Here is a 27,564-nt window from a genome sequence, read left to right on the forward strand (position 1 = left end):
TTCTCTGCAGGCTTTGCTTCTGGGAGCAGTCCTGTTGAAACCTTCGACCCTCCTCACCCCCCCAGGCTGCGAGATCCACTCCCCTAGGGGTGACGTCTCAAGGCCAAGCTCGGATACCCCCCTGCAAGTTTGGGATCCAATCCTGCAAGAGCTAATGGACGGATGATGTAGGGTCTCACCCTATTTTTCCCACCTGAAATCAGAACAAAAGATGAAACCTCAAAAACTTTCGGGAACCAGCAAAGTGGGGGGAAATTTCGTCTCGGTGAATTTCTGCCTTTCAGGCTCCTCGGTTTTCATTTCAAACATTCCCCCCCTCCCAGTCTAAGGCTATGTCTAGACTGCAGGCTTCTTTCGAAAGAGGCTCTTTCGAAAGCATCTTTCAAAAGAGCCTCTTTCGAAAGAGAGCGTCTAGACTGCACGGAGAAATTTCGAAAAAGCGGCTTGCTTTTTCGAAAGAAAGCATCCAGTGAGTCTGGATGCTCTCTTTTGAAGAAGCCCTATTTACATTGAAGAACGCCTTCTTTCGAAAGAGGAACTTTGGAAAGAAGGTGTTCTTCCTCGTGAAATGAGGTTTACCGCCATCGAAAGAAAAGCCGCGTTCTTTCGAATTAATTTCGAAAGAACGCGGCTTGAGTCTGGACGCAGGGGAAGTTTTTTCGAAAAAAGGCTACTTTTTTCGGAAAAAACCCTGAGTCTGGACACAGCCTAAATGTGCTCCAATGCCAGAAGGACAGAAGGCACTTCAAGGCAAAAATACCAGCTCTTTTTATATTGAAAGTGTCAAAATGGGATGTTTGGATAACTTTGGAAGTAAAAAAAAAAAATCAGTTGAAATGGACATTGTTTTGCACTCCGTTTCAATTTGGAGAAATTGGCATTTTTGGGTGGAAAAAAATGTGTTGAAAAATTCTTAACCAACTCTCTACCGGGCACCCATAGGTTCCTTAAAAAGTCTTAGCCTCTGCGCAGATTTTCCATTTGCTATTTATTCGGTGCTAGGGAATTTCTAGACATGCATTCCCAGACGTTTGTTCCTGGCCAAAGTTTTCCAGGCCTCCATTTCCACATCTTGCCTTTGCCCTTCAGATTTCTCCACTTAGTTGCTGCCACAGAGACTCAGCAAGGCTGTCTTGTAATCACCGCTCGTGTCCTCCTGGCAGAGGGAATAACAAAACCAAAATGGAATATGGACGGACGTGCGTTAGCTCTGTGGGATAAACTCGCATCTGATGGGCTTTGAGAAAGACAGAGTCCTAACGTATAATAGTGACAGAGATGCAGCCGTGTTCGTCTGGTGTAGCTGAAACAAAAGACAGAACTATGTAGCACTTTAAAGACTATAGAGATGCAGCCGTTAGTCTTTAAAGTGCTACAAAGTTCTGTCTTTCGTCCTAACTTATAACGGAGAGGAGAAAACAGGCCAAATGTGTTTTCCCTTCAGTGTAATATATTGAGCCCAGTTCTCCACTGGAACGACTCAAGGGGGTAGGAAAAAATCCCATAAACATAAGTCAAACCAAGCCCATTGCATTCAAGGTTCAAGCCGCCTGAGGATTGATCGACCATTCTCCATGCTCAATGTGCTTAGTGAGTCAAGTTTTTAAGAAACAGACAAATCCCCCAACCCCTGTCCAGGGGAGCGTTAACGGGAACGTGATGAGATGTTCATTTCAGCCTCTCTGGGGATTTGCGGGCGGGGGACCTGCTGCCACGTCTCGGCAGAAATTATCCAGGCAGGACCCTCGACGGCCGATCATTAATCAACATGACAGATGCTGACAAGGTCCATTAGAAAAAGGGCCTTAATTGCAGAAAGATTTCCCAGGAGACGGGTCGTACGGGGCTTCTGTGCCGTTCGCACAGGGGCAGGGAACAAACCAGAAAGACAGGATGGGAGAAAACGGGGATTTCAACCCCATTCTGGAAGGTGGCTTTGGACTAGGGATGAGAAACCAGAGTGGAGACTGGAAGAATCCAACTCCAAAGCATTTGAGGGGCTAGAAAAAGGTCCATTTCTAGACTTGTCACACAATATATGCCAACTGATGTAAATCACCCTGACCATTTTTCCTCCACGCCACCCAGCCTGCGACAGCCCATGAGGGACAACCTACGGGTCTGTCACCCGGCTCAGAGAACATCCTAGAGCGGGGAGGAAAGAGAGGCAGGAACAGGTGACCGGTGTTTACTGTTTTATACAACCGGTGCCTGCTTGTGCCTTCCCTGCTACGGGGGAGGCGCGGGGCTGCGGTTGACTCCATGCGAAGTGTGTGCTCCCAGCAGCTGTGTGCTCCGAGAGTGTGAAGCCAAACACCGCCAGGGTGGGGTTCAGGGACAGCGGGTGTTGGACCACCACGGAGGCGGAAGGGGCGCTGTTGTGCCTGGGAGGGGACAGGCAGAAAGCTCGGCCTGCAACAGTCCTGGCCAACCCACGCAAGGCCTGAGCCTTCTGCAAACAAGACCCTTGGCTCCAGCCCCTGGCTGATGCTTCAGCTTGCAGGGCTCAAAGCACGTGGCTCTAGAACCAGCCTCCATCAGCACCGCGGGTGACATTCTGCTATGCAGCTGCACGGGCAGCTGGTTCCCTGTTGGACGAGGAGGGATCCCCGACTCCTTCCAGAGTCTGAGCCTTCTCGGAGGACTTCTCCAGGGGTTTGTTCCCCCCCGAACACTTCTGACAGCTCCCAGACACCTTGGGGAGGGGCGTGCTAGAAAGGCAGGTACGTGATTCAGAACACCAATGCGGCTGCTTACCACGATCATGGCGGAGAGGGATTTGCCTGCGATCTTCAGGAACTCGGCCTTGATGAGATTTAAGTCAATTTCGCTCCTGGACACGATGACCCGTATAAGGGTCCCATCGCTAGTGCCTGCCCCCTGCAACGACACATGGATCACTGTGGCAGTGCCACACGTGTAGCCTGGCCTCAGTTTCTCTCTTTTTGGGGTTGGAGGTGGGGAGAAGTTGGACCAAGATGGAAGAGAGCAGGTTTCAGATCCGGTCGGGAATGAAGTTAGCCCTGCTCTGCCGCTCAGCCTGGTCCCTGGTGGCTTGCAAGGAGGAGTGGCAGTTTATTGGTGTATACAGTGCACCAAGCATCATAGCTTTACACAGCATCTGCCCAGGCCTCCAGCCAATCTGTGGAGTCCTTTACCCTTATGAAGGGGATATTCAATGGAAACAAAAAACGTGAGGGAAGTCTTGCCTGGAGGAGGCCACACACTTCTTTGTCACATCCCTAATCTGGGAGTTAAAGATCTCCCCTAGTACGGACACAATCCTTTGTGGATTTCCATGTACTCCCCCCTGGAATTCTGTGGTTTGTTTTCACGTCACTGAGAAAAAAAATGCATCTGAAAAAATCAGCCGGCTTCGTGGTACCACAACTGTTCAAACAACAAAACCCAGCCTGGATTTAACCCCAGTCTGTGCAAATCTGATGACACGTCTGAGACAATCTTACCTTCAAGGCGTGGTACAGCCGCTCCGCAAAGTAACCGTGGACGTTTCTCGTGCATTTCACTAGACACAAGAGAAGGTTCCGTTAGTGCCGGGGATCAGTCTCACCCAGGGACAGCAGGGGAGAGTAATTCAACTCTCTGTTGCCTTCTCTAAACCATCCCAGGTGATCGAGGAGGCTAAAAAGTGCCCTGGTATTATGGGCTGGATGTGCTTTACGATGTTTAGCCCACAACTGTAGGAGAAGAGCAAGGGTACCCGCATCTCTCACCAATAGCCAGCATAGCGTCTTCTAGGGAGCCATGGGTTTCACTCTGGATGCTGTCTTCTAGGCTTTTATTAGCAAGCTTCTGGTATTCATCAAAGACTGTGGGGAACAAACAAACAAAGGATGACTAAATCCTCGCCAAACAACTCCCCGGGCATTTTGTGCATGGTTTCCACTGGGCCTGATCCAAAGCCCATAGACTCTAGCAGTGGTTCTCAAAGTGTGGTCTATAGACCATTCGTGGTCCACAACTTTCTTGCAGGTATCAGAGGGAAAGCCCTGTTAGTCTGGATCTGCAAAAGCGACAAGGAGTCCTGTGGCACCTTATAGACTAGCAGATGTATTGGAGCAGAAGCTTTCAGATCTGACCAAGTGGGTCTTTGCCCACGAAAGCTTATGCTCCAATACATCTGTTAGTCTACAAGGTGCCACAGGACTCCTGACCCTTCTTGCAGGTGGGCGATGGACTTGGCCCGCCTCCCTGCAGTGGAGAGCCCACGTTGGCGCTCCAGCAAGTCACCCAAGTTTGAAGCGCCAGCTTCCTGCGGCTGGGATGGGGAGCCTGAGCCTTTTGACCCAGATCCTAAGCTTTGCAAATTCGATACTATCAATTTAGGATCGAATAAGGATCTTAACTGGCTAACTCATTACAAAGGCAATTTCCTCTCACTTGATATTCACATTTCCACATCAACTGCTGTGAATGAGCCATATCCAGCCTAACTGGATTAGCCTCTTTCTTTGGTTTATATATACACTCCAATTCATCTGATGAAGTGGGTTTTACCCATGAAAGCTCATACCTTAATAAATCTGCTAGTCTCCACACGACCCCTCCTTGTTTTTGTCTCTGAAGTGATACTTTTTATTGGACCAATTTCTGTGGGTTTTTGAGCATCACTGACCTTCCTCCTCGGCTCTGGAGATGGTACCATCTCCAGACCGGAGGAAGAACTCCATGAAACTGAAAAACTTGTGCCTGCCATCAGAAGTTGATCCAATGAAATATTACTCCCTCCCCTAGCACGTCCCACTTTCCAGCCATCTCTGTCTAACACCCCAGTCTCTGTGGTGTCCAAATGCCTCAGCAAACGGACTGATCTGCAGCTGTGCCAAATGCTCTGCACGGGGGACACTTTCTTCTTTTGCCCCATACCTCTCAGCAAGTGGGTGGCGCTCCTGGTGCACAGGATGGTGATGAATTGGATCTCGTCGGTGCCCCGTATCTTCTCCCCGGCGGCGTGAAGAGCCTGTGAGTGAAACACGTGGGTTACAGCTCCCAGTGCCAATGGATGCCTGGATCTCGCGGAGGAGGGGTTCACGTACTTGGTGCCAAGCAGGATTATGTTGTTTGGATCTCCAGTTTTATGCTGCCAGGCAAGCTAGATCCTTTCACGCCACAACCCCGGTTTGTCTAAACTGGGAGGCTGCGTCTAGATTGGCATGATTTTCCGGAAATGCTTTTAACGGAAACGTTTTCCGTTAAAAGCATTTTCGGAACAGAGCATCTAGATTGGTATGGATGCTTTTCCACAAAAGCACTTTTTGCAGAAAAGCGTCCGTGCCAATCTAGACGCGCTTTTCCGCAAAAAAGCTCCGATCACCATTTTCGTGATCAGGGCTTTTTTGCAGAAAACAAATCTGACCTGTCTACACTGGCCCTTTTGCGCAAAAGCTTTGCGCAAAAGGGACTTTTGCCTGAACGGGAGCAGCATAGTATTTCCGCAAGAAGCACTGATTTCAGACAGTAGGAAGTCAGTGCTTTTGCGGAAATTCAAGCGGCCAGTGTAGACAGCTGGCAAGTTTTTCTGGAAAAGTGGCAGATTTTCCGGAAAAACTGGCCAGTCTAGACACATCAGGAGAGTAGCTCTTTGTTACAGAGTAACTCCATTCCATTCCGGCCACAGCCTAAGCATCAGTGTGGTGGGAAAAGACCAATCCCTTTGCAGAAATACCTGGGCATCCTGAAGGACCAGCGCTGAATCCACATGGCACCTTGGGTCGTCCCTCTCGCCCTAGGCGGGTACAAACAGAACAGGGTTATTTGCTTTTCTAGTGTTGCCCAAATGAGGCTCTCAAAGCGCTGTAAAGATGGATGAATTTATCCTCTAGCCCTTCATCTCTTGAAGATAAATAACCCGTATTTAGATCTATGTTTTTAGAGCGTCTGTCTGTCTGTTTCTTTAAAGTGCTACACAGTTCTGTCTTTTGTGTCTGTCTGTCTGTTTCTTTAAAGTGCTACATAGTTCTGTCTTTTGTGTCTGTCTGTCTGTCTGTTTCGTTAAAGTGCTACATAGTTCTGTCTTTTGTGTCTGTCTGTCTGTCTGTTTCTTTAAAGTGCTACATAGTTCTGTCTTTTGTGTCTGTCTGTCTGTTTCTTTAAAGTGCTACATAGTTCTGTCTTTTGTGTCTGTCTGTCTGTTTCTTTAAAGTGCTACATAGTTCTGTCTTTTGTGTCTGTCTGTCTGTCCGTTTCTTTAAAGTGCTACATAGTTCTGTCTTTTGTGTCTGTCTGTTTGTTTCTTTAAAGTGCTACACAGTTCTGTCTTTTGTGTCTGTCTGTCTGTCCGTTTCTTTAAAGTGCTACACAGTTCTGTCTTTTGTGTCTGTCTGTTTGTTAAAGAACTTCTCCTAAATGGTAAGAGCGAGGGCCACCCAATGTAGATAGGCAGGCATATCCCTCTTCTCCTAACAACGCACGGTCAACCCACCCCTGGCCGAGTGCCCAAACGAGCAATCGTCTCTGCTAAAACTGATATGTAGTTCTGGGGATCACTCTGAGGATAATGATCTTGTCCTCCCCGCGGCTACCAGCAGTGGGTGGGCTTGTGACAGGCCTGCTCTGACTGCTAGCCCCCGTCCGACGAAGGGGAGATGAAGAGGCCTGGCCCCCGCCCCCCTTCTTCCATCACCACCTTACCTGCAGGAGGCAAACCAAGATCTGCTCGAAGTAGCCACTCGTGTCGGATTTGATGTCCTCTTCCAGGTTCGACCCGTATTCTGCAAGGTACCAAGGAGGGGCGCTCACTGAAGGGTGGAATGAATGACCGAGGGGACACCATGCCCTCCAGAGACAAAGCAATGCTTGCCAGGCCCCGGGAAGGAAACCCGGGAGAAACACATGGCTGTGAGCAGCTCTCTTAGCGCTCACTCAAGAACATGCTTCAGCAGCAGGGTTGCCTGGAAGCTGAGTGCTTGGGCGGGCACCCAGGAGTGATGCCAATGCTGCCCAGCTTATTAGCAGAGTGCCCATAGCTGGTAGCACATGTTATCTGGGTGGTGCACATCTGCACACACCTTGGTGCAGAGCACAAAATTTATTCCACACATTGATTGAAACAATTAGTGGGGACGCTGGCCAGCAGGTTAAGTAGATCACTACTTCCATTGAGGCCAAGTGTCCAAGCACATGCTTAAAAGCCAAGCAGGTGTTTAATAAAAAACCTTATTGAATCAGGCCCTTATTTTCTGAAAAACCTCTCTCAAGGCCAAACGCTGCCTTTGAGCCCCAAGGGATGGGTATGGACCTCACCCTTAAAGAATCATTTAGAAAGGGATAGAGATTAAATAGAAAATATCTTATTGCCTCTGTATAAATCCATGGTGCACCCACATCTTGAATACTGCCTACTGATGTGGTGGCTTCAGCTCAAAAAAAATATCCTGGCATTGGAAAAGGTTCAGAAAAGGGCAACAAAAACGATGAGGGGTTTGGAACGGCTCCTACACGAAGCGAGATTAAGGGGGGAGGGCAGCTAGAGGGTTATAAAATCATGACAAATGTGGAGAAAGTGAATAAGGAAAAGTTATTCATTTGTTCCTGTGGCGGGGCAGTCGGTCTCCAGCTCACGGCAAGGACTTGGGAGCAGCCGGCGCCGCATGCGTGGCCACGCAGGACGACCCCGAGAGGGAAGGGGGCGGAGCCAAGCGTCAGGAGGCGTCATCCCGGATGCCTACATGGGGCGGAGGGTGTAAAGGATGCGGAGTCCAGCCGGAAAGGGGGGAGAGGAGGACCCCAGGGCTGCGGAGCCCCATAGCCTCCAGCAGCTGGGAGGGAAGGTCTGCCGGAGGGAGCCTGGCCAGAGCTCCAGTGGTGCCCTCGCTAAAGAGCCGGGGGGAGGAAGTGGCCCATGGCAGGGCCAGTGAATAACCTGCAGGTCGATGAGTTACGGGCCGAGTCCCCGTCAACCAAGATGGAGAAAAGGCTACAACGTCTTTAGGGCCCTGGGCCAAGACTCGGAGCGAGGGCAGGTCCGAGTCTCCCCTCCCCTTGCCGTGCTCATTGTGGCAGTGAAGGGACAGCGTGTCAATAGGCGACTCTAATTGGACTCCAAAAGAAGCATAGGCTCAAGTGGCAGACTCTGTAGCGTGTTAAGACCCTGCATAGGCTCCATTCTTAGACTCCGGAACGTGACAGTTCCCATAACATAAGAACTAGAGGTCACCAAATGAAATGAATAGGTAGCAGATTTAAAACAAAGGAAGTATTTCTTCACGCAGTGCCCAGTTAACTTGTGGAACTCCTTGCCAAAGGATGTTGTAAAGGCCAGGACTTTAACGGCATTCCAAAAAGAACTAGAGAAATTCATGGAGGTTAGGTACATCCATGGCTGTTAGCCAGGCTGGGCAGGGATGGTGTTTGTCTGTTTGTCAGGGGCTGGGAATGGGTGACAGAGGGTGGATCACTTGACGATTCCCTGTTTCTATTCACTCCCCCTGGGGCACCGGCGGAAGCGGCTTTACCTTCTTTGTAAGCTTTGATTATCTCCTGGAGTTGCACTTTCGTCCGCGATGCCAGGATCTCAATGATGACACCTTCGCTTGTTCCGAGGCCCTTGAGAAGTGGGAAACGGGCGGGGGGAAAGAGTGGGAGAAAATATTTCGCCATGTGGTTAAAGCTCTCTTTCGGAAAGTAGGTCTCAAAACCAACATATCGGAGGGTCTATTGCAGGCTGAGAGAAATCGGCACTACGGTACCGGGAACCACTTGCGACTTGTTCAGTCTCACTACCGAACGGTTTGCTGAAGTGCCTCTGAGTGTCCCTAGAGTTAAGGTTGATTTTCTGGGGTTCTGCCCATGTAAATGCATTGATCGGGGCTTTCGATGCTAAGTGGTATTAGAAGGCAGGGATGCAATGAAATCTAGCCACCGGCCTCCAGTTTCATAGGCTTCTGTCTGCTTGCAACTTTATAAACAGAAGTAGAAAAAACCAAGTCCCGTGTCACAACCTTGGGATGCAAACCTCCCACCCCGACCTCTTCCAACTTGGAGGACGACATCACCCCAGCTGGCCCCTCCAGCTGGCCCTGGCTGATTTCTTATGGGCTTCATGTCCGCGGTTAGGGGTTTGAAATAGGAGAAGGGGAGTAGTCTGATGGATTCGTCCAAGCAGGACATCCCACACAAAGGGCAGGCTGGGAGGAGGTGCAGGGAGGTTGAGGTTAGAAACTGATGAATGAGTGGCTGAGAGCAAATGTGCAACCGATGACAGGGGACAAGCTGGAAGGGGGGTGAGCTGTGACCGGCCGGGAAGGGGACAATGAGGACTTTGCACATGACCCCTCGGAGGGAGGCGGTGATGTGGTCGCTGATGGGGAGGAGGCTGATCTTCGCAGCTGGGTTTTGTGAAGACCCGGCATTGTTCCGGGGGCCCAGAGAGAAGGAAGCTATGGTTGCCAAGGCAGAAGCAGAAGGCCTAGTGGAGAGCTGTGGACAGAAACAAGAGGACGGATCCTTGGAATCGTACAGAGTAAGTGGCGGCAAGATACCAGAGAGCTGCAATTTTCCGCCACCATGATGAGGGAGCTTTGTGCCGTTCTGCTGTTGGCCTCCAGTCAAAAGGCATCAACAACTTTTGGAAGGGTTGCCCTTTCCATGGAAGGACGTGACATAACAGCAGAGCCAACCAAACATTTGCTACAGACTTTGGCCTGCTGGGAAGTGATACCAGGCAAAGTTACTAATTACAGGAAATTAGCCCAGCGCTCCTGCTACCGTTACTAACCAGCCTGTCATTGATTTACCTTCACGGCGTCGTGCAATTCCTTGGCGTCGTATTTGGAAGGCGGGTACAGAAGAGCTATGATGAGCCTCTCAAACTTGCCACTCACTTCAGACTTCAAGCTTTCAATAAGGTCCTGGTAAACATGAAGGATATGTGTAAGGAAAGAGCACATCTAAAGCTGCACAACCCTTTCGCCGTGTCAACTTCAGTCACCGTCGTGACCCACAGCGTTGTAGGAATTGGGTTATTACAAAAGCCCCTACGGGCTGATGAGCAGGCAGATCTTCTGAGTGGAAGCATTTCTGTAGGGCTTCCCTCAATACCTGCAATATCTGGGCCCTTCACAAACCCAAACGCTTGAAATTGACCAAGGTAGGGTTCAAGCAAATTCAGGATCCCTTTTGGTCAATTTCACGGTCATAGGATTTCATGCTTCCAACTCTTTCAATCTGAAATTCACGGCATTGTCATTGCTGGGGGGTTGATCCAAAAAGGAGTTGGGGGATTACAAGGTTCTCGCATGTGGTGTGGTATGGCTACCCTTATTTCCACACAGCTGCTGGCCAGGAATCCTGCTCTGACGGCGGAGATGCCACTATAGCAGCGCAGAAGGAAGGCTAACCTGGTACATTATTGCCACTTTTAATTCTACTCTGCTGCCTGCAGAGCTCGGCTCTCAGCCAGCAGCCGCTGCTCTCCAGTCACCCAGCTCTGAGACAAAACACAGGACTATGTAGCACTTTAAAGACTAACAAGATGGTTTATTAGATGGTGAGCTTTCATGGGCCAGACCCGCGGCAACACCATGACCCTTTTAAAATAATCATGTGACCCCCTCCCCCCGCCACTCCCTTTTGGGTCAGAACCCCCAATTTGAGAACACTGGTATATTAAACCGATTTCAAGGGGGAAGACGATAAAAGCCCACAAAAGGCCTGATTTCACAGGAGGGCACCAGATTTCATGGTCCGAGATGCATCTTGCACAGCTGTGAATTGGGTAGAGCAGATGGGTGAGGGAATGTCTTTTATTGGACCAGCTTTGTCTGTGTAAGCTTGGAAACTTGTCCCTGTAGCCAACCGAAGTTGGTCCGACAGAAGATATCCCCCCCCCCCCCCGCCCCGACCTCCTTTCTCCAACACCGGCCCAGCCAATGGGCGATACTAATACACAGCCTCTGACATTCCATCTAGTCTGACACCTCTCTTCTCCAGCAAAGCTCCATGCAGCGCAAAGAGAAAACGGATCAGCCAGATCCTCTCTCTGCATTACCTTTCCAAACTGTTCCTTGAAGGATCTGGCGATCTGCTGACGCTGGGCATTGCTCCGTTTGGTGAGGATGTCGATGATAGCTTGTTCGTCTGTCCCTGGAACCAAATGCCGGAAGGGTGTAAACACACGGGGCGGGAGAATAAAATAAGATGGGTCTAAAAATCCCTCAGCTGTGACTTCTCCCTCCCTCCCAAACCCATTGCCCTGGACAAGGGGTTTAGGCACGTTGTGGAGCAGCTTGGAGCCTGAATCCCATGTAATGCCACAAATGACTCTCGTATTCGATCAGGAATTGCGCTAATGCTCTAATCGACGCATAGAATGTTTGAAATACATGGCCGGGAACACAGTCAACTCACCAAGTCCTTTCATGGCTTTATACAGAACTTGGGCATCGGGCGCGGGGTCAAAGTGCAGGATGCCTTTCAGTGAGCTGCCATCTTCCTCACTCTGAAAGAAAAAACAACTCTGTCTCCCGCGTGCAATGAGTTTGATGGGGCTCAACGCAGGTCCCAGTGGACCTAGAGCACAAAAAAGTTTCCTATAATAAGCGTTCATGAGTGCCAGTTCCAGTGGACATACACAGAGTGTGGTCTAGACCAGCGTTTCTTAAACTTTTTAGGACGGAGGAACACCAAGGATTTTTTGTTGAGGGGGGAAAAAAAAGAGGCGGGGAAAAGTTTGTTGAAAAAAAAAAGTCACCTTGCCCCTTTAAGGGCGGCCATTTTGAACTCTGTTCTCCACAGCACCCCGGTGTGTAGCGGAACACAGTTTAAGAAACACTGGTCTAGACGTTTGAAACTCGACTTTCCTCTTGCCCTGAAGGAACAAGCGGGAGGAAGAGATTTAGCAGCCCCCCACTACAGAAAGGATGTGGACGCATTGGAGAGGGTCCAGCAGAAGGCGATCAAAATGATGCGGGGGCTGGAGCACATGACCTATGAGGAGAGGCTGAGGGATTTGGGTTTGTTGAGTCTGCAGAAGAGAAGAGTGAGGGGGGATTTGAGAGCAGCCTGCAACTCCCTGAAGGGAGGTTCCAAAGAGGATGGAGAGAGGCTGTTCCCAGTGGTGACGGATGGCAGAACGAGGAGCAATGGGCTCAAATTACAGCGGGGAAGGTCTAGCTTGGAGATTAGGAAAAACTATTTCACTAGGAAGGTGGTGAAGCACTGGGATGGATTCCCTAGGGAGATGCTGGAATCTCCATCCCTAGAGGTGTTTAAGTCGCGGCTTGACAAAGCCCTGGCTGGGTTGATTTAGTTGGGATTGGTCCTGCCTTGGGCAGGGGGCTGGAGTTGATGACTCCTGAGGTCTCTTCCAGCTCTACGGTTCTATGATCCCTGCACTCTGCTTATAATCCACCTCCAAACTCCCATGCCCTTAGCTCCTTGCTACCAGCCTATGGGACATGGATGAAGGAAGGAGGAAAGGTTGGGATACCCCACGGGTGGCTGGGGTTTCGATCCCTATAGGCTGTTAGCCACCTGGGGGTGAGTTGGAGCAGGCCAGATTACATAGGTCATGACTCAGACTGGGAGAGTGCAAAGGGGAGTTTTAAATGTAGAGAGGTTTAGGAGCAAGGCAAATACATTTAAACGAGCCTTTTTGAGAAAAATCCCCACCAGGGAGTTGAGTCAGTTCTGGAGGGAAGGGATCAGCCATGACTCATAACCCTCCCGCTCCCCTAGTTGTGTCCTCTGGCTGGCGTAGCAGAGGGAACGAGAAAGGTGTGGCCACACCAAGTTAGGACAGGAATCCAGCGGGGACTCATCCGGCTTTCTGGTTCCAGGTGATCCCCGCAGCTAACGGGCCAAAATGAGTCAGGGTATGTGTCACTTCCAAGACCCCTAGACAGGCGCTTGGAGAAATCTATTCCACCTGACAAGTTCCTGATTTAGACTATTTACTGGTGACTATTGCGAGTTCCAATTTTCCAAACAGTTTTGTCTCATTGCAAAGAGGGGTTTTGTCCAAAATCTTATGTTTTCCATGGAAAATGTGAGGTTCCCTTGGATTTTTTTTTAAATGGAAGGCGTTTAAACATAACGAACATTTTGCATTTTGAATTGAACATTTTTCACTGTGTTTTTCAAACAGTAACAGAAAATTCTAACTTTGGTCCACTCCCCGGCTCCTGTTTTGTTGAACAGAAAGTGTCTCTAGGGCTTTGGAGTGGTTTTTGGAGCGGTTGTGGTTCTGTGTTTTGCGCCTCTTTCCATTCTCATGTTCCAAAGCACCTTCAACTTTGGAAGAGGGCGAGAGCAGCAGAAAAGCAAAGAACCAAAAAAATCCAAACAACACACACACCACAAACCAAACCCGCTCCCCTGAAAACACAAGCCACATAACAAACAAACCCGCCCAAAATGCAAACATCTTCTTAGTCCCAGTGACAACGGAGGGGAGGAAAATGCTGACATTTCAAAAGTTTCATGGAGAAATACGAGGAAAAACAGGGGCAGGAAGAAATGACAAACCTCACAGAAAACTCACTTTGAGTCCTGCACAATGGAAACAAATCTGAAATTTTTCATGAGATGGTTTGTTCCTTTTCTCACTGCCTAACAGTAGCACTCAGAGTCAAAAACCAGAGCACACGCTTTGCTCACTCAAGATGGAAACCCGCTCTGTCCCACCCTCTCTGTTCTCTGTGTTTTATGCTGGGGACAGTAAAAGCACCATGAGAAACATGATCTGGGGCGTACGTGGATCTATGCCGCATGAGAACCATTGGACTCCAATTCTGGGCCATATAGAAAGGTGGCACCGGGATGGAAGAGTTAACAGAAAACAGCCCTAACCCGTAAGGATGTGACTGTTTGCCACGGGGGTCTGGAATGCTGCCAACAGCGGCTGGGCGGAAAACTGGGATGCCATTCTGTGCAGGGTTCGGAGAATTCCCAATCTGGTTTCATTCCGGTTTGGACCAAGAGCCAAAAACGTTCAAGTTCTCTGCAAAAAGCGAATTATCCTCTGCTGGGCGCGCTGGTTAGGAGGCAGTTTGCCTGCCCTCGATCCAGAGACCGTGGAAATGACAGAATCCAGGCTACCAAAGAGCTGGAAGCAAACGTTTCATCAGAAGGTTTCGGACCTACTCGGACAAAGCCCCGATAGCTCTGCTGGCTGGCAGGTGACTGGCAGTCAAACCCGTTCCCAGTTACCAGCATGTCGTCACCTAGAAAGTCTCCTCTTTATCTCCAGCTCTTGGTAAATCAGTACAAAGTCACAGGGTAGAATCCTGGCCCCGTGGAAAGTAACCGGAATTTGGCCAGTGATTTCAGTGGGGTCTAGATTACACCCATTTTCAAAGTAACGTGAACTTTAAAGGAACAGTGTAGTTTGGCTTCCCTCGTAGGCCAGCAACCAGTCCTGAAATTCAACCCCCCACATGGCTATCTGAGACCTCATCTCCTTCCTAGACCAGAAACTACCACCACAGCTGGAACAACCAGCCTGCTGGCCAATCGAGAGGCTTGTAACAACGAGGGATCGTATATTTGCAGGACCTGACCTGTGGAACTCACCCCCGCAAGAGAGAAGACAGACCAAAGAATTCATAGCTTTCCGATCTAAAGGCAGAGCAACTTTCCTCAGGGTAGCTGTCGGTCAGGGACTTCTCCGCACAGCACACCCTCCTTACAACAAGCGACAATAAAAGCGCCAATCTGTTTCTTAAAGCCAGTCAACATCGTTAAGAAATTCCACACACACAACACACAACACACACACTCACACAGTGATCACGCAGTAGGTGCGCTCCTTTTGGGAGGGGAAGGATTTTACTCTGTCTCTACAAAATCTACCTTCTATGTGTATCAGGCGCGACATTCTGCCTCTAAAATCACATCCAGAGAGTCAAACAACAGTGTTTCTCTACTCACCCAGCCCTTCCACCACGCCATGGTAGTGTTGGTAGCAATTCTTTTTCCTGCAAATAAAGCAAGATCCACATGAGGGCTTAGAAAGTTCGAGGGCTTGAGCGCATGTGAACAGAAAAGAAAAAGAACCCCTGTGCAAACTCACCGCTAGAAAACGAGAAAAAATAGTTCTGCTCTCAGAGGTCTATTCACACTGGCGGCTGCACGGTCTAACTGGAACCTCTGCCCCAAAAATGTACAAATACGTGCTTTCCTCTTCTATAATTCCCACAAGGCAACACCCTAGAGACATGGTTCGACCTGTTTTTGTACCTGGCAGAGAGGCGGTTTCTTAGTAACAGAACTTCCCTTGTTAGGAGGCTCGCATTCAAACTTGGCTGACTAAAGTTTGAGTTTCCCCTTCTGAGTTTTACAGTGTGCCTGCCTTCGCCCCAGAGGCCTGTGCAACATGGAAACGCCAGCCTGATAACGTCAAGAGACCAGCCAGGCCCAGCGCAGCCTATGCTGCTTGGATCAATTGCTCGCTAATTATTAAAGGACTCTCTCTACCTGGATCCTAACAAAACAAGACACGCAGCCGTGTGAGTCTGTAACTTTAAAAACAATGAGGAGTCCTCTGGCACCTTAGGGACTAACAAAAATATATAGATAGTGTCACGAGCTTTTGTGGGCAAAACCCACTTCCTCTGATGATGAGCTGGAGAGGAAAAACAGAAACCAAGTATTTTGTAACAGAAAAAAGGTCCCTGTCAATTGTAGGAACGGTGCTAATGAGGCTAATTGGGAATGTCCCGTTCTTAGCTCTTGATGTAAAACTGAGGTGTTAACGGAAAGGGAGACTGTTCCAAAAATACTTGGTTCCTGTTCTTCCTCTCCAGCACCATCATCCGAGGAAGTGAGTTTTGCCCACGAAAGCTCATGCCTCTATAGATTTATTTTGGTTAGGGTTGCTAAGTGTCCGGTTTTCACACAGACTGTCTGTTATTTGGATCCCCCATCTGGTAAAAAAACCAACAGAAAATACTGGACATGTGAAATGTCTGGTGTTTCCCTTGGACGGAAGCCCAGTGGGGACAATTTTCGGCAGGGGTGGGGGAGTGAGAAGGGGCCATTTAAAGGGGCCATTTTTTTTTCTCAACAGAATTTTTCCCCAACGTTTTTTTCTTTGGGGGGGGGGGGGAGAAAGGGAGTTTGGTATTTTTTGTTAAACCATCTGGCAACCCTAAGTTTGGCAGGAGAAGGCAGGACTAAATAGAAACCTGCCGCCGCTTGCCCCACTCCGAGGCTGAATCAGCAGCCCCCGCTCAGACTGGGCTGACCTCTGTACCCGTTGGCTCTGCACAACTGTACTCCCCGACACGAGCAAAGCTTGGAGATGCGGGCCCAGTGACGCCAATGGCTCATTGGCTCCCTTGCAGCCCTAGCATAGCAGCACCGTGAATTCCGCCTGCAGTTCAAAGATACGGGGTCGTTCTTCGCAGGAGAGCTCATAGCAACATAGACGCTTACTTGTAGGACAAGCAAATCCAGACATTCCTGGCTGAGGCAACTCCCGAGAACAGGTTGAACCTCTCTAATCCGGCAACCTCTGTAGTCCGGCATGATTTGAGTTAGCCGGATGTCCACTTACCATGGGGATGGCCAAGTTTCCCACAGCCCCCAGTCCTGGCTCTCAGTGTTCTGTGCTGTGATTTAGCTCGAATTTACCCCTCTATGTCTTCCCAGAGCCCAGTAAGCAGTGGAAGTGTACGTCATACTGCTCACACTATTGACCTCTGATGGTCTGGCACATACTCTGGCTCGGCACCGGTCAGCTCCTAAGGGTGCCAAACTAGAGAGGTTCAACCTGTACTGGTTTTCATCTGGGCAAATGCAAAACTACTTGAAATACAGGATTGTATTGTTAACTTGGAAAAAATAAGAGATGAGGGCTGGTTTGAGGGAGAAGCTACCATGGTGCAGAGATAGTTTGTGGCACCAGTGAGATGGGAAAACAGGCAAAAAATGCTGTTTAAAAAAAAAAAACTTGTCCACAAACCATGTAAGTGGCTTTGCTACTAAAACAATAACTCCAGTTTCCCTACACACTGTGGCTACATCTACGCTGGCATGATTTTCCGGAAATGCTTTTAGGGGAAAAGTTTTCGGTTAAGAGCATTTTTGGAAAAGCACGTCTAGATTGGCAGGATGCTTTTCCGCAAAAGCACTTTTTCCGGAAAAGCGTCCATGGCCAATCTAGATGCACTTTTCCACAAAAAAGCCCCAGTCGCCTTTTTCGCCATCGGGGCTTTTTTGCAGAAAACAACTCTCTGCTGTCTACACTGGCCCTTTTGCGCAAAAGTTTTTCGGAAAAAGACTTTTTCCCGAACGGGAGCAGCATAGTATTTCCGCAAAAACACTGACAATCTTACATGAGATCGTCAGTGCTCTTGCGGAAATTCAAGCGGCCAGTGTAGACAGCTGGCAAGTTTTTCCGCAAAGGCAGATGATTTTGCAGAAAAACTTGCCAGTCTAGACACAGCCTGTGTGACCTTCTATGGCCATATTGTCACAATATCCGAATGCCTGGCAAACAGGAATGAGTTGATTGTCACAACGGCAGGGGGCAAGCCACGAATCAGAGCCAGCTCTGTTGATCAAAAGCTGGAAGAGGGCAGATCATTATCAGCGGTGTCTAGAAATTCCCTCCAGTGGGCAAGTCCAAAGTTAAACACACCACTTTGTCCTGAAATGGAACAAACCCAATGAAACAGTCAGTGAGATTCCCAAAGTTTTGTTCAACCCCCCAACATTTCATTTTCTCCCTGGTGAACGCCGAGAACTGCCTCGTACCCTGGCAGCTCACTAGAAGAACAGCTGGACAGCTCGGGGAGTCTGGGAACAGGTGTTTTGGGGGTGAACTGCTCAGGAGCTAGGAAGCCCTGGAAGAACAAGGCTGCTAGAGATCTAGCAGCATGGGGCCAGCAGGCCTGGGTTCTGGCTCTCTGGGAGCCTGCTTATCTGGAGTCTGCCAAAAATCTGCCTGGTTTCCAGAGGAACGTCCCTGAAATTGACACACGGCTGCAGGGTGTGTCAATTTCATCAGCTCCACATTTTCCAACAGAAATAAGTTGTTGGAAGCTTTCCACCCAGCTGGACTCCTCGCAAGGCACAACACGCCTGCTAGCCTAGGAGAGGATGGGTGTTTCCGAACACCGTAGGTGGCCTGCGACACATGTTACTAAATGGGCATGTTCCCTTTCTCGCTGGACTATTATAGCACATCAGCCCCCTAGCTCTAGATGGGGTTGCATTGGCCAAGCTGACAGCAACATGGACTCTGCATAGATTGCAAGCTACTTGGGGCAGGGACTGTATTTTGTACTTATCCTGCATCTCGTTCGGTGACCCTGGTCCATGACCGGCACTCCTGTTGGCCGCTGTAATTCCAAAAAGTTGTTCTTAATCATCAGCGGAAAGACTTTGGACGGCAGACTGTTCTCCTAGACACAAGCTGCAGGGAGGGGCGTGGACACCCCCACCCACACCCTCTTTTAGAAGGTGCTGTGGCTTAGCTGGATAAGGTGCCTGCGTAAGAAATAGAAGATCCAGGTGCCGCTGGCAGGTGTTTTTCCGGTCAGGCTAGACAATCACAAGGGTGGCTTCTGGCCTTGAAATCTTTGCAGCAGGATGTCTGCTGGAAATACATTGCCATGCACTGACCTCCAGTGGTTCATCTAAACCTAGCAAGGTTTCAGCTGCCAGGGTCCTAGGCGCAAGAGGCCTGTTGCTGATCTAAAGGCCAAAGGCATTGCTTCCCTGTGTATTTATTAGCGGAGGGTGAGAATTCACCATGGAGCTGGGGCTGTTTAAGGCTGGAAAGCATTTCTGCTCCCCCGGCCGATGTCTGGTGAAATGCAGGGAAAGGAACGGAGCTGGGAAGCGGGGACGTCTCCCCAGCCCATTCCACATGGGAGAGACTCACCGTTCAGCCGGTCCCCACACTGAGACCTGCCCTCCTCCTTCGACAGACCTCCCACCGCTGGGACTCTGGGTTCCTAGGAACAGCGGGGCCTTGAGAACACTACTTGAGTGACCGAAGGCAGAACAAGGAGCAATGGGCTCAAGTTGCAGTGGGGGAGGTCTAGGTTGGAGATCAGGAAAAGCTGTTTCACTAGGAGGGTGGGGAAGCGCTGGGCTGGGTTACCTAGGGAAGTAGTGGAGTCTCCTCCCTAGAGGTGTTTAAGTCTCAGCTTGACAAAGCCCTGGCTGGGTTGATTCAGTTGGGATTGGTCCTGCCTAGAGCAGGGGGCTGGACTTGATGACCTTCTGAGGTCTCTTCCAGATCTATGGTTCTATGATTCTAAGAGTGGCCGTGTCAGAGCCCGGACATGCCAGCTGCCAGGGTGGCGGCCACGTCTGGAGTTCTCACAACCCTGTGGGTGGGAGCTGAAGGCAAGGACTGCCAGAGCATTGCATGGAGTGAGTTGTCCAGTTCTCAGTGAACAGAACTGAGTCGCCACCTCTGCTTGGGGCTGTAATGCTCAGCTGCAGAAAACTGGCTAAGCCACAGTGCTCCTTCAAGATCACTTCCTGTCCCAAATGCTGCAGCCCCTCGGCTCCTGCCATTGATTCGGGGCAGTGGGAAGGGGAAGTTTGTGGCTATCACAGAGGGCATGTCGACACTAGGAAATTATTTCAAACTAATAACACCTGTAATAACGATTTCAAAGTAAGTGTGATTCCCCCAGGAAAGCAGGAGCGCAGATTTCAGACTAACCAGCCTGTTATTTGGACAAAACCGGCTTGGCAGTGAGGACGCTCCGCTTGTGACTTCAGAATAACTCCCTAGTGCCGATCAGGGCGTAGGCTGTTCTCCTGACCCAGCATGTCAGGCTGTGTTGCGGGGCGGGACTCACCACTGCAGCGCCTCCTGCTGGGAGCGCTAGGGATCGAGGTTGGTCGTCAACAGGGCACCTCCTCCTGGCTGGGGTCTTTCCCCGTCTGTGATCTGCGCTCGTGTTCCGGGCCCGTGTCGTTCCCAGACCGTGACGTCCTCAGGATACTGCCCTCCGGCATGCCCGCTCCGGCGGTCTCTCCTCCCCCTTCCAGGGGGTATCAGCCGTCCTCTGTCTAGCACCATGGTCAACGGCAGCTTCAATGTAGCCCCTCACTTCAGGGGCTGCCACAGACCTTCCCGGCCACACGTGAATGGTGGCCGGACACGGCGCAAGGAGGGACCCAGGCTCGCCCACTGCTCTGGGTCCTGACCTAGTGACCATCTGACAGCAGCCTCATCCTGCCCCCCACCCTTCACTCTTGTTCCCTGGGCCACATCCTCTGCAACTCTTTGCACCCGCCTGGTCCTTGTAGCAAGGCCTGGCAGGGATCAGGACAGAGCCTCCCTCTCTCACCTCCTCTGCCCTGAGCCTGCTCTCCCAAAGGTGCTTCTCTGAGCCCCACACCCCCTCTGGTCAGGGCCGAACTGCCTGCTCTCGCCTGAGCAGCTTCTTTTATACAGGGCTGCCCCAGCAAGCTCCGCCCTGATTGGCTCCGCTAAGCCCTTTCCTGATTGGCCGGGGCTCTGCGCTCGTCCCCTCCAGCCTGCTTTAACGCCTCTGGGCCCGTGTGGGGCCCCACCCGGGCTGGGAGATGCTAACTCAGCAGGACAGGCTGCTCCAAAGCTGGCTGGTGGTTAGAGGAGTTGGGGTCCGAGCGGAATTGGGCGTCTCGGGCCGGTAGCTGGGGTTCTGAGCATCATTCCTCGGCGCGCTTTGAGAAGCCGGAGCTGCCTTTCCCGTAACTCCCCAAGGGCAGAGTGTTAGTGGGGGCAGGGCCAAAGAGGGGAGGCCGCACAGCCCAATGGGGTGAACTGCGCTCTGTGCCGATTTGGGGGGCAAGAAGAGATCAGAGAAGGGCCTGGCTTCGGCTGAGGGAGGGACGCGGCTCTCGGCTCGCGTTAAAGGGCTGAGCAGTGTCACGGCCCCGACACTCGGCCACAGGTGCTCGGGTTTTACCCAGCTGAGCCTGCCATAGCTTGGTACTCAACGCTGACCGCGGGAAGCACGATCATTCTCTGCCATGAGGCATATCCCTGAGCCTGACTGACCCCATAGGTCAGGTCCTGCCCTCCCCTGGCTCACAAAGCCCTGACAAATGTTCCCTCTCATTTTTCCATCCATGTGTGGAATACATTTTGTTGTGTGCACCGAGGCATGTGCACCACTCGTAGAAACACAAGCTGCCAGCTGTGGGAGGCTGCAGGCACTCTGCTAAACAGCTGGGCGGCATTTCAATTTCTCCTGGGTGGCTGCCCCCATGCTCATCTTACAGGGAACCCTGGTCTCGACCCAGATTTTCTGCCAACGCTGCAGGGATGCAGAGGGCCAGAGGAGTGGTGGGTGCGGCAGAGGCCGAGAGGGGTCGTGAACAACCCATTCCCCCCTGCCTATTTTGGGATTCTGTGTCCTGTTCGGACTGTGCAGCAACAGCCCCTGAACAGGGTATGTACGGCTGCCTCCCTGGCCAGCGTAGGGAGGAGTCTGGCTCTCTGAATTCCCCGGCTTTCCCTCTCAGTGGCCTCTGCCTTCTCCAGCTGGCTCTGTGTTCACATCTGCCCACTCAGCTCTGCCCGGATCAGCTTCCTGGCGGCTTTCTCCTCCCTCTCATTCCACCCGGGCTGCGGCTGGCGTGCCGTGCCGACTCTGCACATTGCAACAGCTTTTATGAGCAGCCCTTGCCGCCCGCGGGGCCGGCGGCTATTTCTGGCCTGGCCCCTGACCTCTCCGTTTCCGGTGCGGCTCTGCTCCAGCTTCTGCCCCTCGCCCCATCGGGTCGCAGAGTGACGCAGAGGAAATGCGGCCGGCGAGAAAATCAAGGCCTTGCTAAGCTAGCAAGGAGAGGGAAAGGGCCAATCCCTCCATCGTGGCACAGACACGCTGCCCCCAATCAAAGGGGTTTGCCTGAGTAAGGGATACAAGTGCTCACCCCCAGGGAGGGCCGCTGGCGACTTGGGAGCTGCAGAATTGGACCCGAAATTGGCAGAAATAACCTTGGAATTGTGACCTGCGTGCGGCCGATGTGGCTGTAGACCCGACTGGGATCATGCTGCGTTTTCGGCCACACCCCTGAGATCAGACCTGAGGGATTAAGCCCTGGAAGATAGGCCAGGGATGGGATTCCTGATCAGCACGAGGGGAAGGTGAGGCCTGGAACAAGCAGCTGGCTTGCCGGGGCCCACTGAGTCAGTATGTAGAGGGTGCGCATCCCCTGCAGCACCGCCGCCGCCCCGGCCCAGGATCAGCTGTAGCACTGCAGATGAGCCGGCCTTTACATTCCATGGTTGGGGCATCAAATATTCCCTCTGGGGCAGAGCAGGATCAAGGGAAGCCAACACCAATCAAAACAGGCCGTGTCTCATGGCGGGAGCAGGGCACTCACAACGTGGAGACCTCAGGTTCAAAGCTCCCTCCCCGAGTCCTCAGACAACGTCCCTGCTCTCTCTGGTTAGTCTCCTGTCCTGTGCAACGGGGAGAGGGCGACCCCCTCCCACCCCCAGAACCTGGACAGCTGCTAGCTCCTCGGTTTTCATAGAACTGGAAGGAACCTCGAGAGGTCAACAAGGCCAGTCCTCACGACGGGACCAAGCGCCCTCTGGATCAGCGGTTCCCAAACTTTGTGGCATCACACCCCCTTTTTGAGAAACCCCCGCTCCCCCATAGCAGCAAAACTTGTTGAGCAAAAAAAAAAAAAATTAACCGGGGCCAAAAAACAAAAATAGTAGTGAAAATTAGGTGGGGGAGATTAATGGGGGGGGGGGGGGGCTGGGTCACCTTGCACCCCCCTGGAATTTCTTCACGCCCCCCCCGTTTGGGAACCCACACTCTAGACCATCCCTGGCAGGTGTCTGTCCCACCTGCTCTTCAATATCTCCACGGATGGGGATTCCACACCCCCCCCCAGGCAACTTATTCCAGGGCTTATGTAACCCACACGCCTTCTGGGGGTGGTGCACTGTTCCCCGGAGTGGCACTTAGCCCACTTACAGAGCGGTAGAACGAGTGTGCTCTAATCGCCTTCGCTGGCTTTTTAGCTCCAGTGGTAGCTCATGCACTAAGCTCCAGAGGTCCCAGGTTTGATCCTGCCTGTTGGTGTTACAATTAACCACCCTGACAGTTAGGAGGGGTTTCCTAACGTCCAACCTAAACCTTTGTTGCTTGTCCTATCATCAGAGGTCAAGAATCATTTTTCTCCCTCCTCCTTATAGCATCCTTTTGGGAATTTGAAGGCTGCTGTCATGTCCCCTCTCAGTCTGCTCTTTTCCATACTAAACAAATCCACTCTTTTCAGTCTTCCCTCCTGGGTCATTTTCTAGATCTTGCATCATTTTCGTTGCTCTTTTCTGGATCTTCTCCAATTAGTCCAGCTCTTTCCTGAAATGTTTTGTTTCAATAGGTCAGCCTTAGGGTAAGGCAGGAAATCTCCCGATGGGGCTGCGAGAACCTGGCTGTTCCATCAGAGGCAGGACACTGCTTTGCAGAGTAGCAACGCTCTCGGAAACCCCGTCTCCCCGGTTCCGTGCTCTGCCCACAACATGACCCGACTAATGAGGCACAGCACGGCACAGGGTCAGATCATTTCCCCTGCTTCAAACCTCCCTTGGAGCGAAATCATTCGCGCTAATGAGTCACCATTAAGCACTTTTATTGCTGATTTTAAATCCATTAAGGCTACATTACGTTGGATTATGAGACTTTGGCTCCATTTCCCACATTTGCATGGCGCGGGAGTTTTCCGAGAAATGGAGCAGGCGCACAAAGGCATGAAGGTTATACAGGTATAACATGGAAGCAGCACGTCAGTTACAGAACATTGTACCGCATGTACCGGCCACAGCCCGCTTGGAGAGCCCCCTTAAATGTTAGAAATTAGAAATCCAACACATTCTGTCCACTTCCTCTGTCTCCACCCCAACATTTCACGACAGTTGCATCAGCCCACGTCCTTGCTATGTCTGAGAGCATACACCTTTCGAGAAAATATTGGTACAGTACATTGGTTTCCCTTATAACCAAGCAATTTCTCTCTTCCCCAAAACATGAATTGATTATCTACCTATCTGTTCAAGCACTGACAAACATTAGAAATCCCCTGGTTTTCCTAATTACACTACATTTTGCATTACTCAAAAGCAGCAGATCAGTAACAATGTCTAAACATACGAGGCAGTACCCAATAATTCCCGGTTCCCAAACGACAGAGAACAATTTGAGAATACCATACCGTATTATCACACCGACCTGTAGAGCATCCAGGGCCACCTTAAGACCCCTTTTAATAAATTACTCTAACTGTCCAGCAGTAAAGTCCAGAAGTGTGCGGTCTCCTCTGCATGAAACTCTCGATATGTACAGAAGCAGGGCTTTCTCCTCCATGAAATGCTTTGTTTAAAGGAAAAAGTCAAAGGATGGTACCGATCGCATTGACAAAAACCGTGACATGACTATAAAGGCTTAGAAATGGTGCATGTGCATCGGAACTGGTGGAGTTCACAAATCAATCCATCACCGAGCTCACTCACTGATAAGAGGAACCGACCTTTGTACATTTAGGACTGTTTGACCCACTCGGATATTGATCTTGATGCATAAAGAGGGTGGTACACAGCTGTTAACAGGCTAAAGCGCAGTGGTGTTAGATGAATCTTCATCGCTTGGGGCTTGATTCACCACTGCTTTGCACTAATGTTTACACCAGTGTTAGGTGTGTGCCAGATACTCCACTCAATCAGGGGAAGCATCAGACACACACAGGACACAGGCAATAATCAGAACCAAGGCTCCAAGGTCCTGGCGAATCAGTCCTTTGAAACACTTCTTTACAGTGCTTGTAATCACAATCGGCCCAATGTACAGGCCAAACCAACAACAGCCTATTCAAATGGCAGGCCAGTGAAAGGAACCGTCCTGGGCCAGGTCCTCTGTGGAAGTCAGATGGAGCAATGCCAATTTTAATCAGCCAAAGATCTCACCCAAGAGACTTACAAAAGTGCTTCCCTCGCAGCATTGTAACCCCTGAAATAATTACAATGGAAAAGATCTGTACAAGCCTCAGATGACCTTTTTGCACCCACTTTACATTTAGTGTTGCCTGCCTTTGGAACAATAAAAATACCCTGGTCAGTTTCACGCTAGCTTCTTGTCAATTTCACTTTCCAGCTCCCGCTCAATGCTGTAGTCCAGTGGCTATTAAACGTCATTGTACCACAACCCCCTTCTGACAACAACAACAACAACAAACTGTGTGACCCCAGAAGGGATCATAGCCTGAGCCTGACAGAGGCCCAACACCCCAGGCGGGGGACGGATTGTAACCAGGGCCAGCAAGTCGAACGCCAGACCTGGGGACCTCATTAAAATGGGAGTGTGATCCACTTTCCGTGTGGCAGCGACTGAAATGGAGAACAAGGCACATTCGCGTTGCCTTTCAGCTCAAAGCAGAGCAAGCGAACAGCGAGCGACTAATTGGATGCTACACTGGCTGCAGGCGAGCTGTCCATTGGTGGGCATACCGCTCTCCCAGCAAACACTTCCTACGGAGGGGCAGCATTCCAGATAGAACAATGCAGGATTTTCCCCTCCCCCAAGCCTTTCCCCTTTGGATGTAACCGTGAGTTCAACGTTAACCATATTCTCAAACGCTTTGCAGATGCAGATCTAAATCAGGAGCAGGCAACAGGACCAGATCTCTGCTGCTGTCAACAGGTGCAGCTCCCCCGGTCTATACACACAACACAGACCAACCAGCAAAGAACAACAAGTTAGTTATTGTGTTCTGCAACTGGGCATTTCCTCTGGGACGAACGAACCCACGCCTCATTGACCCCAGCAGGGCAGGGATCGTAACGTGAGCGCGAAGGCAAGGCAGTGCTGGGGTTTCCTCTTGGGATAATCCGGCCAAGAGGCGCTAGGTTGTATCTGTTCTCCCACACAAACAGAGAGACCACCACAAGATGTAACACGTAGTCCTGCTAGGAGAGCAGGGGGCTGGGTCAGAAGATCTCTCGTGGTACCTTCTAGGCCTACAATTCTGCAACACAACATGGGCCGCCCCTGTAGGCCTACCCCCCCGACACGTGGCTCTGCAGACACCCTTTCCGATACATAATAATGCACGATGGGGCGAGCAATGCAAGTCCATGAGTTATTTTGCTTCACTAGGGATGTGCTGGGTCCAACCCCTTTCAGGCGTTAGCGTTTAGCAAGCCCCAATCGCGGGGCTCCCCGTAATCCCACGTCAGATATCCCCCACCCATGTGCGTGTGCCTCTGGCTAGCATCCGACACAACCGAGGCTCATAGGTTTGGCAAGAAGAAAAACCAAAAGAAAAGTCCACTCTGACAGGTCCGACTCTGGGGTGCTTTATACACGTGGAGGGTAATGTTCCACGTGGAGGGGAGGGGCCGTGGCACAGAGTGTATTCACACCTGAATCACAGAAGAAATCGATCGTTCAGTCTTGTTAGCAGTGAAATGGGAACCAGAGGTGGGATCGGTCCCTATCTGCTCTTCCCATGTATGTCTGATGTACCCAACGTACCCAGTAGCAGTCACATATAAGGGTCACACCCTCCTGTTCCATGCCGGAGACCTTCTTAGGTAAATGAAAATTAAAGAAGGCAAAAAACCTAGAAACTTTTTTTCCTCATTCCCCTGAATTTTGGGAAGATCAAGCCCAGGCAGAGGTTTACAGAACACACCTAAGAGCGGTGTCTGAGGAAAAGGAAGAACAAAGGCCAAATCTAGTTGAATTCAAAGCTTATGGTTTCAACGTGGATCTCAGAAGGCAGAGGGAAAAAACCACAGGGCAGATTCTACACCCTAAATCACTGGACCTGCACAGCGTATTGCCTCACCTTGCTGTTACCGTTAGCCAGGGAAAGTTCCCTTGCAGAACAAACCATGAACACGCCCGGGGAATCACTGGTCCCTGTTTGCATGGCTGTGCGCTACCGAGGGCGGGGAAAACAGCAACCTTCAATTTATTACATTTCCCCAGCTCATTTGCATGTGGCATCGTTCAGCTGACCAATACATGTGTATTTGGCTTGGGTTTTCATTTATGATGGGACATAGAAAGTCATACAAACGTCACACGTGGATAAATCCCAGTAACTCTCTGTCTCTCTCTCTCTCTCCGTGCGTATGTGTCTGTCTGTCTGTCTAGACAATTCTTTTGGTTTTGTTCTACACCAGTAGTCGCAGACTCACCCACTGCATGTTTACTCTGCACGTGTGGCATAAATACGTTTTATACAGTAAAACTGACAATCGCAATTTTTGTGGGGTTTTTTTTGCTGACCAGCAACAAATTTCGCTCCCTTTCGGCTGTAAACCAAGACTGAATAAATATGCCACGCTCCGCAGAGAGCAATCTTGGTTTTCCTGCACTCTAAGCCAGGGGCTGCGGGGGCGGGCGCGACGGAGGCGGTCCCGGGGGGAAGCGGGATGGGGGCGGTCCAGGCGGCGGCTGCCTGGAAGGAGGCTGTGGAGAGACGGGGGGAGAGGGGCTCCTGGGAGTGTTGTGGAGTGGGGCGTCGTCATGCTTCGGCGGCGGGCGGTAGGGGGCGGTGCTTCCGTCGGATTTGACCCGGGTGAAGTTCATGCAGCGTCCCTGGTTAAAAGAAAAAAAATCGTGATTT

At 50.8% G+C, this 27,564-nt stretch overlaps 2 protein-coding genes across 5 annotated transcripts in view; both read right to left on the minus strand.

The window, feature by feature from the left end:
- Positions 1–969: 969 nt before the first annotated feature.
- Positions 970–24,303, minus strand: LOC102461149 (annexin A8 like 1). 4 transcript variants are annotated; one of them, XM_075935736.2, is made up of 13 exons: positions 24,165–24,303; positions 14,890–14,936; positions 11,368–11,458; positions 11,009–11,103; positions 9,756–9,869; positions 8,475–8,565; positions 6,652–6,731; positions 5,687–5,746; positions 4,888–4,981; positions 3,735–3,830; positions 3,468–3,526; positions 2,758–2,880; positions 970–1,156 (listed from the first exon to the last, which is right to left on the minus strand). In XM_075935736.2, the coding sequence occupies exons 2-13, from the start codon at positions 14,908–14,910 to the stop codon at positions 1,100–1,102; spliced, it is 981 nt and encodes a 326-aa protein (XP_075791851.2). In that variant the 5' UTR covers positions 14,911–14,936; positions 24,165–24,303; the 3' UTR covers positions 970–1,099. The 4 variants fall into 4 exon arrangements, with proteins under 4 accessions (XP_075791851.2, XP_025037942.3, XP_075791852.2 ...); XM_025182157.3 differs by having other exon boundaries at positions 24,148–24,286; XM_075935737.2 differs by lacking the exon at positions 24,165–24,303 and adding an exon at positions 15,199–15,222.
- Positions 23,552–27,564, minus strand: part of ANTXRL (ANTXR like) — a 49,762-nt gene continuing 45,749 nt past the window's right edge. Inside the window, exon 18 of the mRNA XM_075935709.2 lies at positions 23,552–27,536. Within this exon, the coding sequence (XP_075791824.2) occupies positions 27,315–27,536 (222 nt within the window). The 3' untranslated portion in view covers positions 23,552–27,314. The remainder of the gene's footprint in view (positions 27,537–27,564) is intronic.

Source organism: Pelodiscus sinensis, chromosome 8 (genome assembly GCF_052426305.1).
Source record: "Pelodiscus sinensis isolate ZL-2025 chromosome 8, ASM5242630v1, whole genome shotgun sequence".
NCBI lineage: Eukaryota > Metazoa > Chordata > Testudines > Trionychidae > Pelodiscus > Pelodiscus sinensis.

Coding starts and splice junctions, on each gene's coding strand:
- LOC102461149 (XM_075935736.2), bottom strand. CDS start 14,910: ATGGCGTGGTGGAAGGGCTGG. Junction 11,459..14,889: donor TGGCGTGGTGGAAGGGCTGG/GTGAGTAGAGAA, acceptor TTTTTCTTTCAG/AGTGAGGAAGATGGCAGCTC. Junction 3,527..3,734: donor AGACGCTATGCTGGCTATTG/GTGAGAGATGCG, acceptor TCTTGTGTCTAG/TGAAATGCACGAGAAACGTC.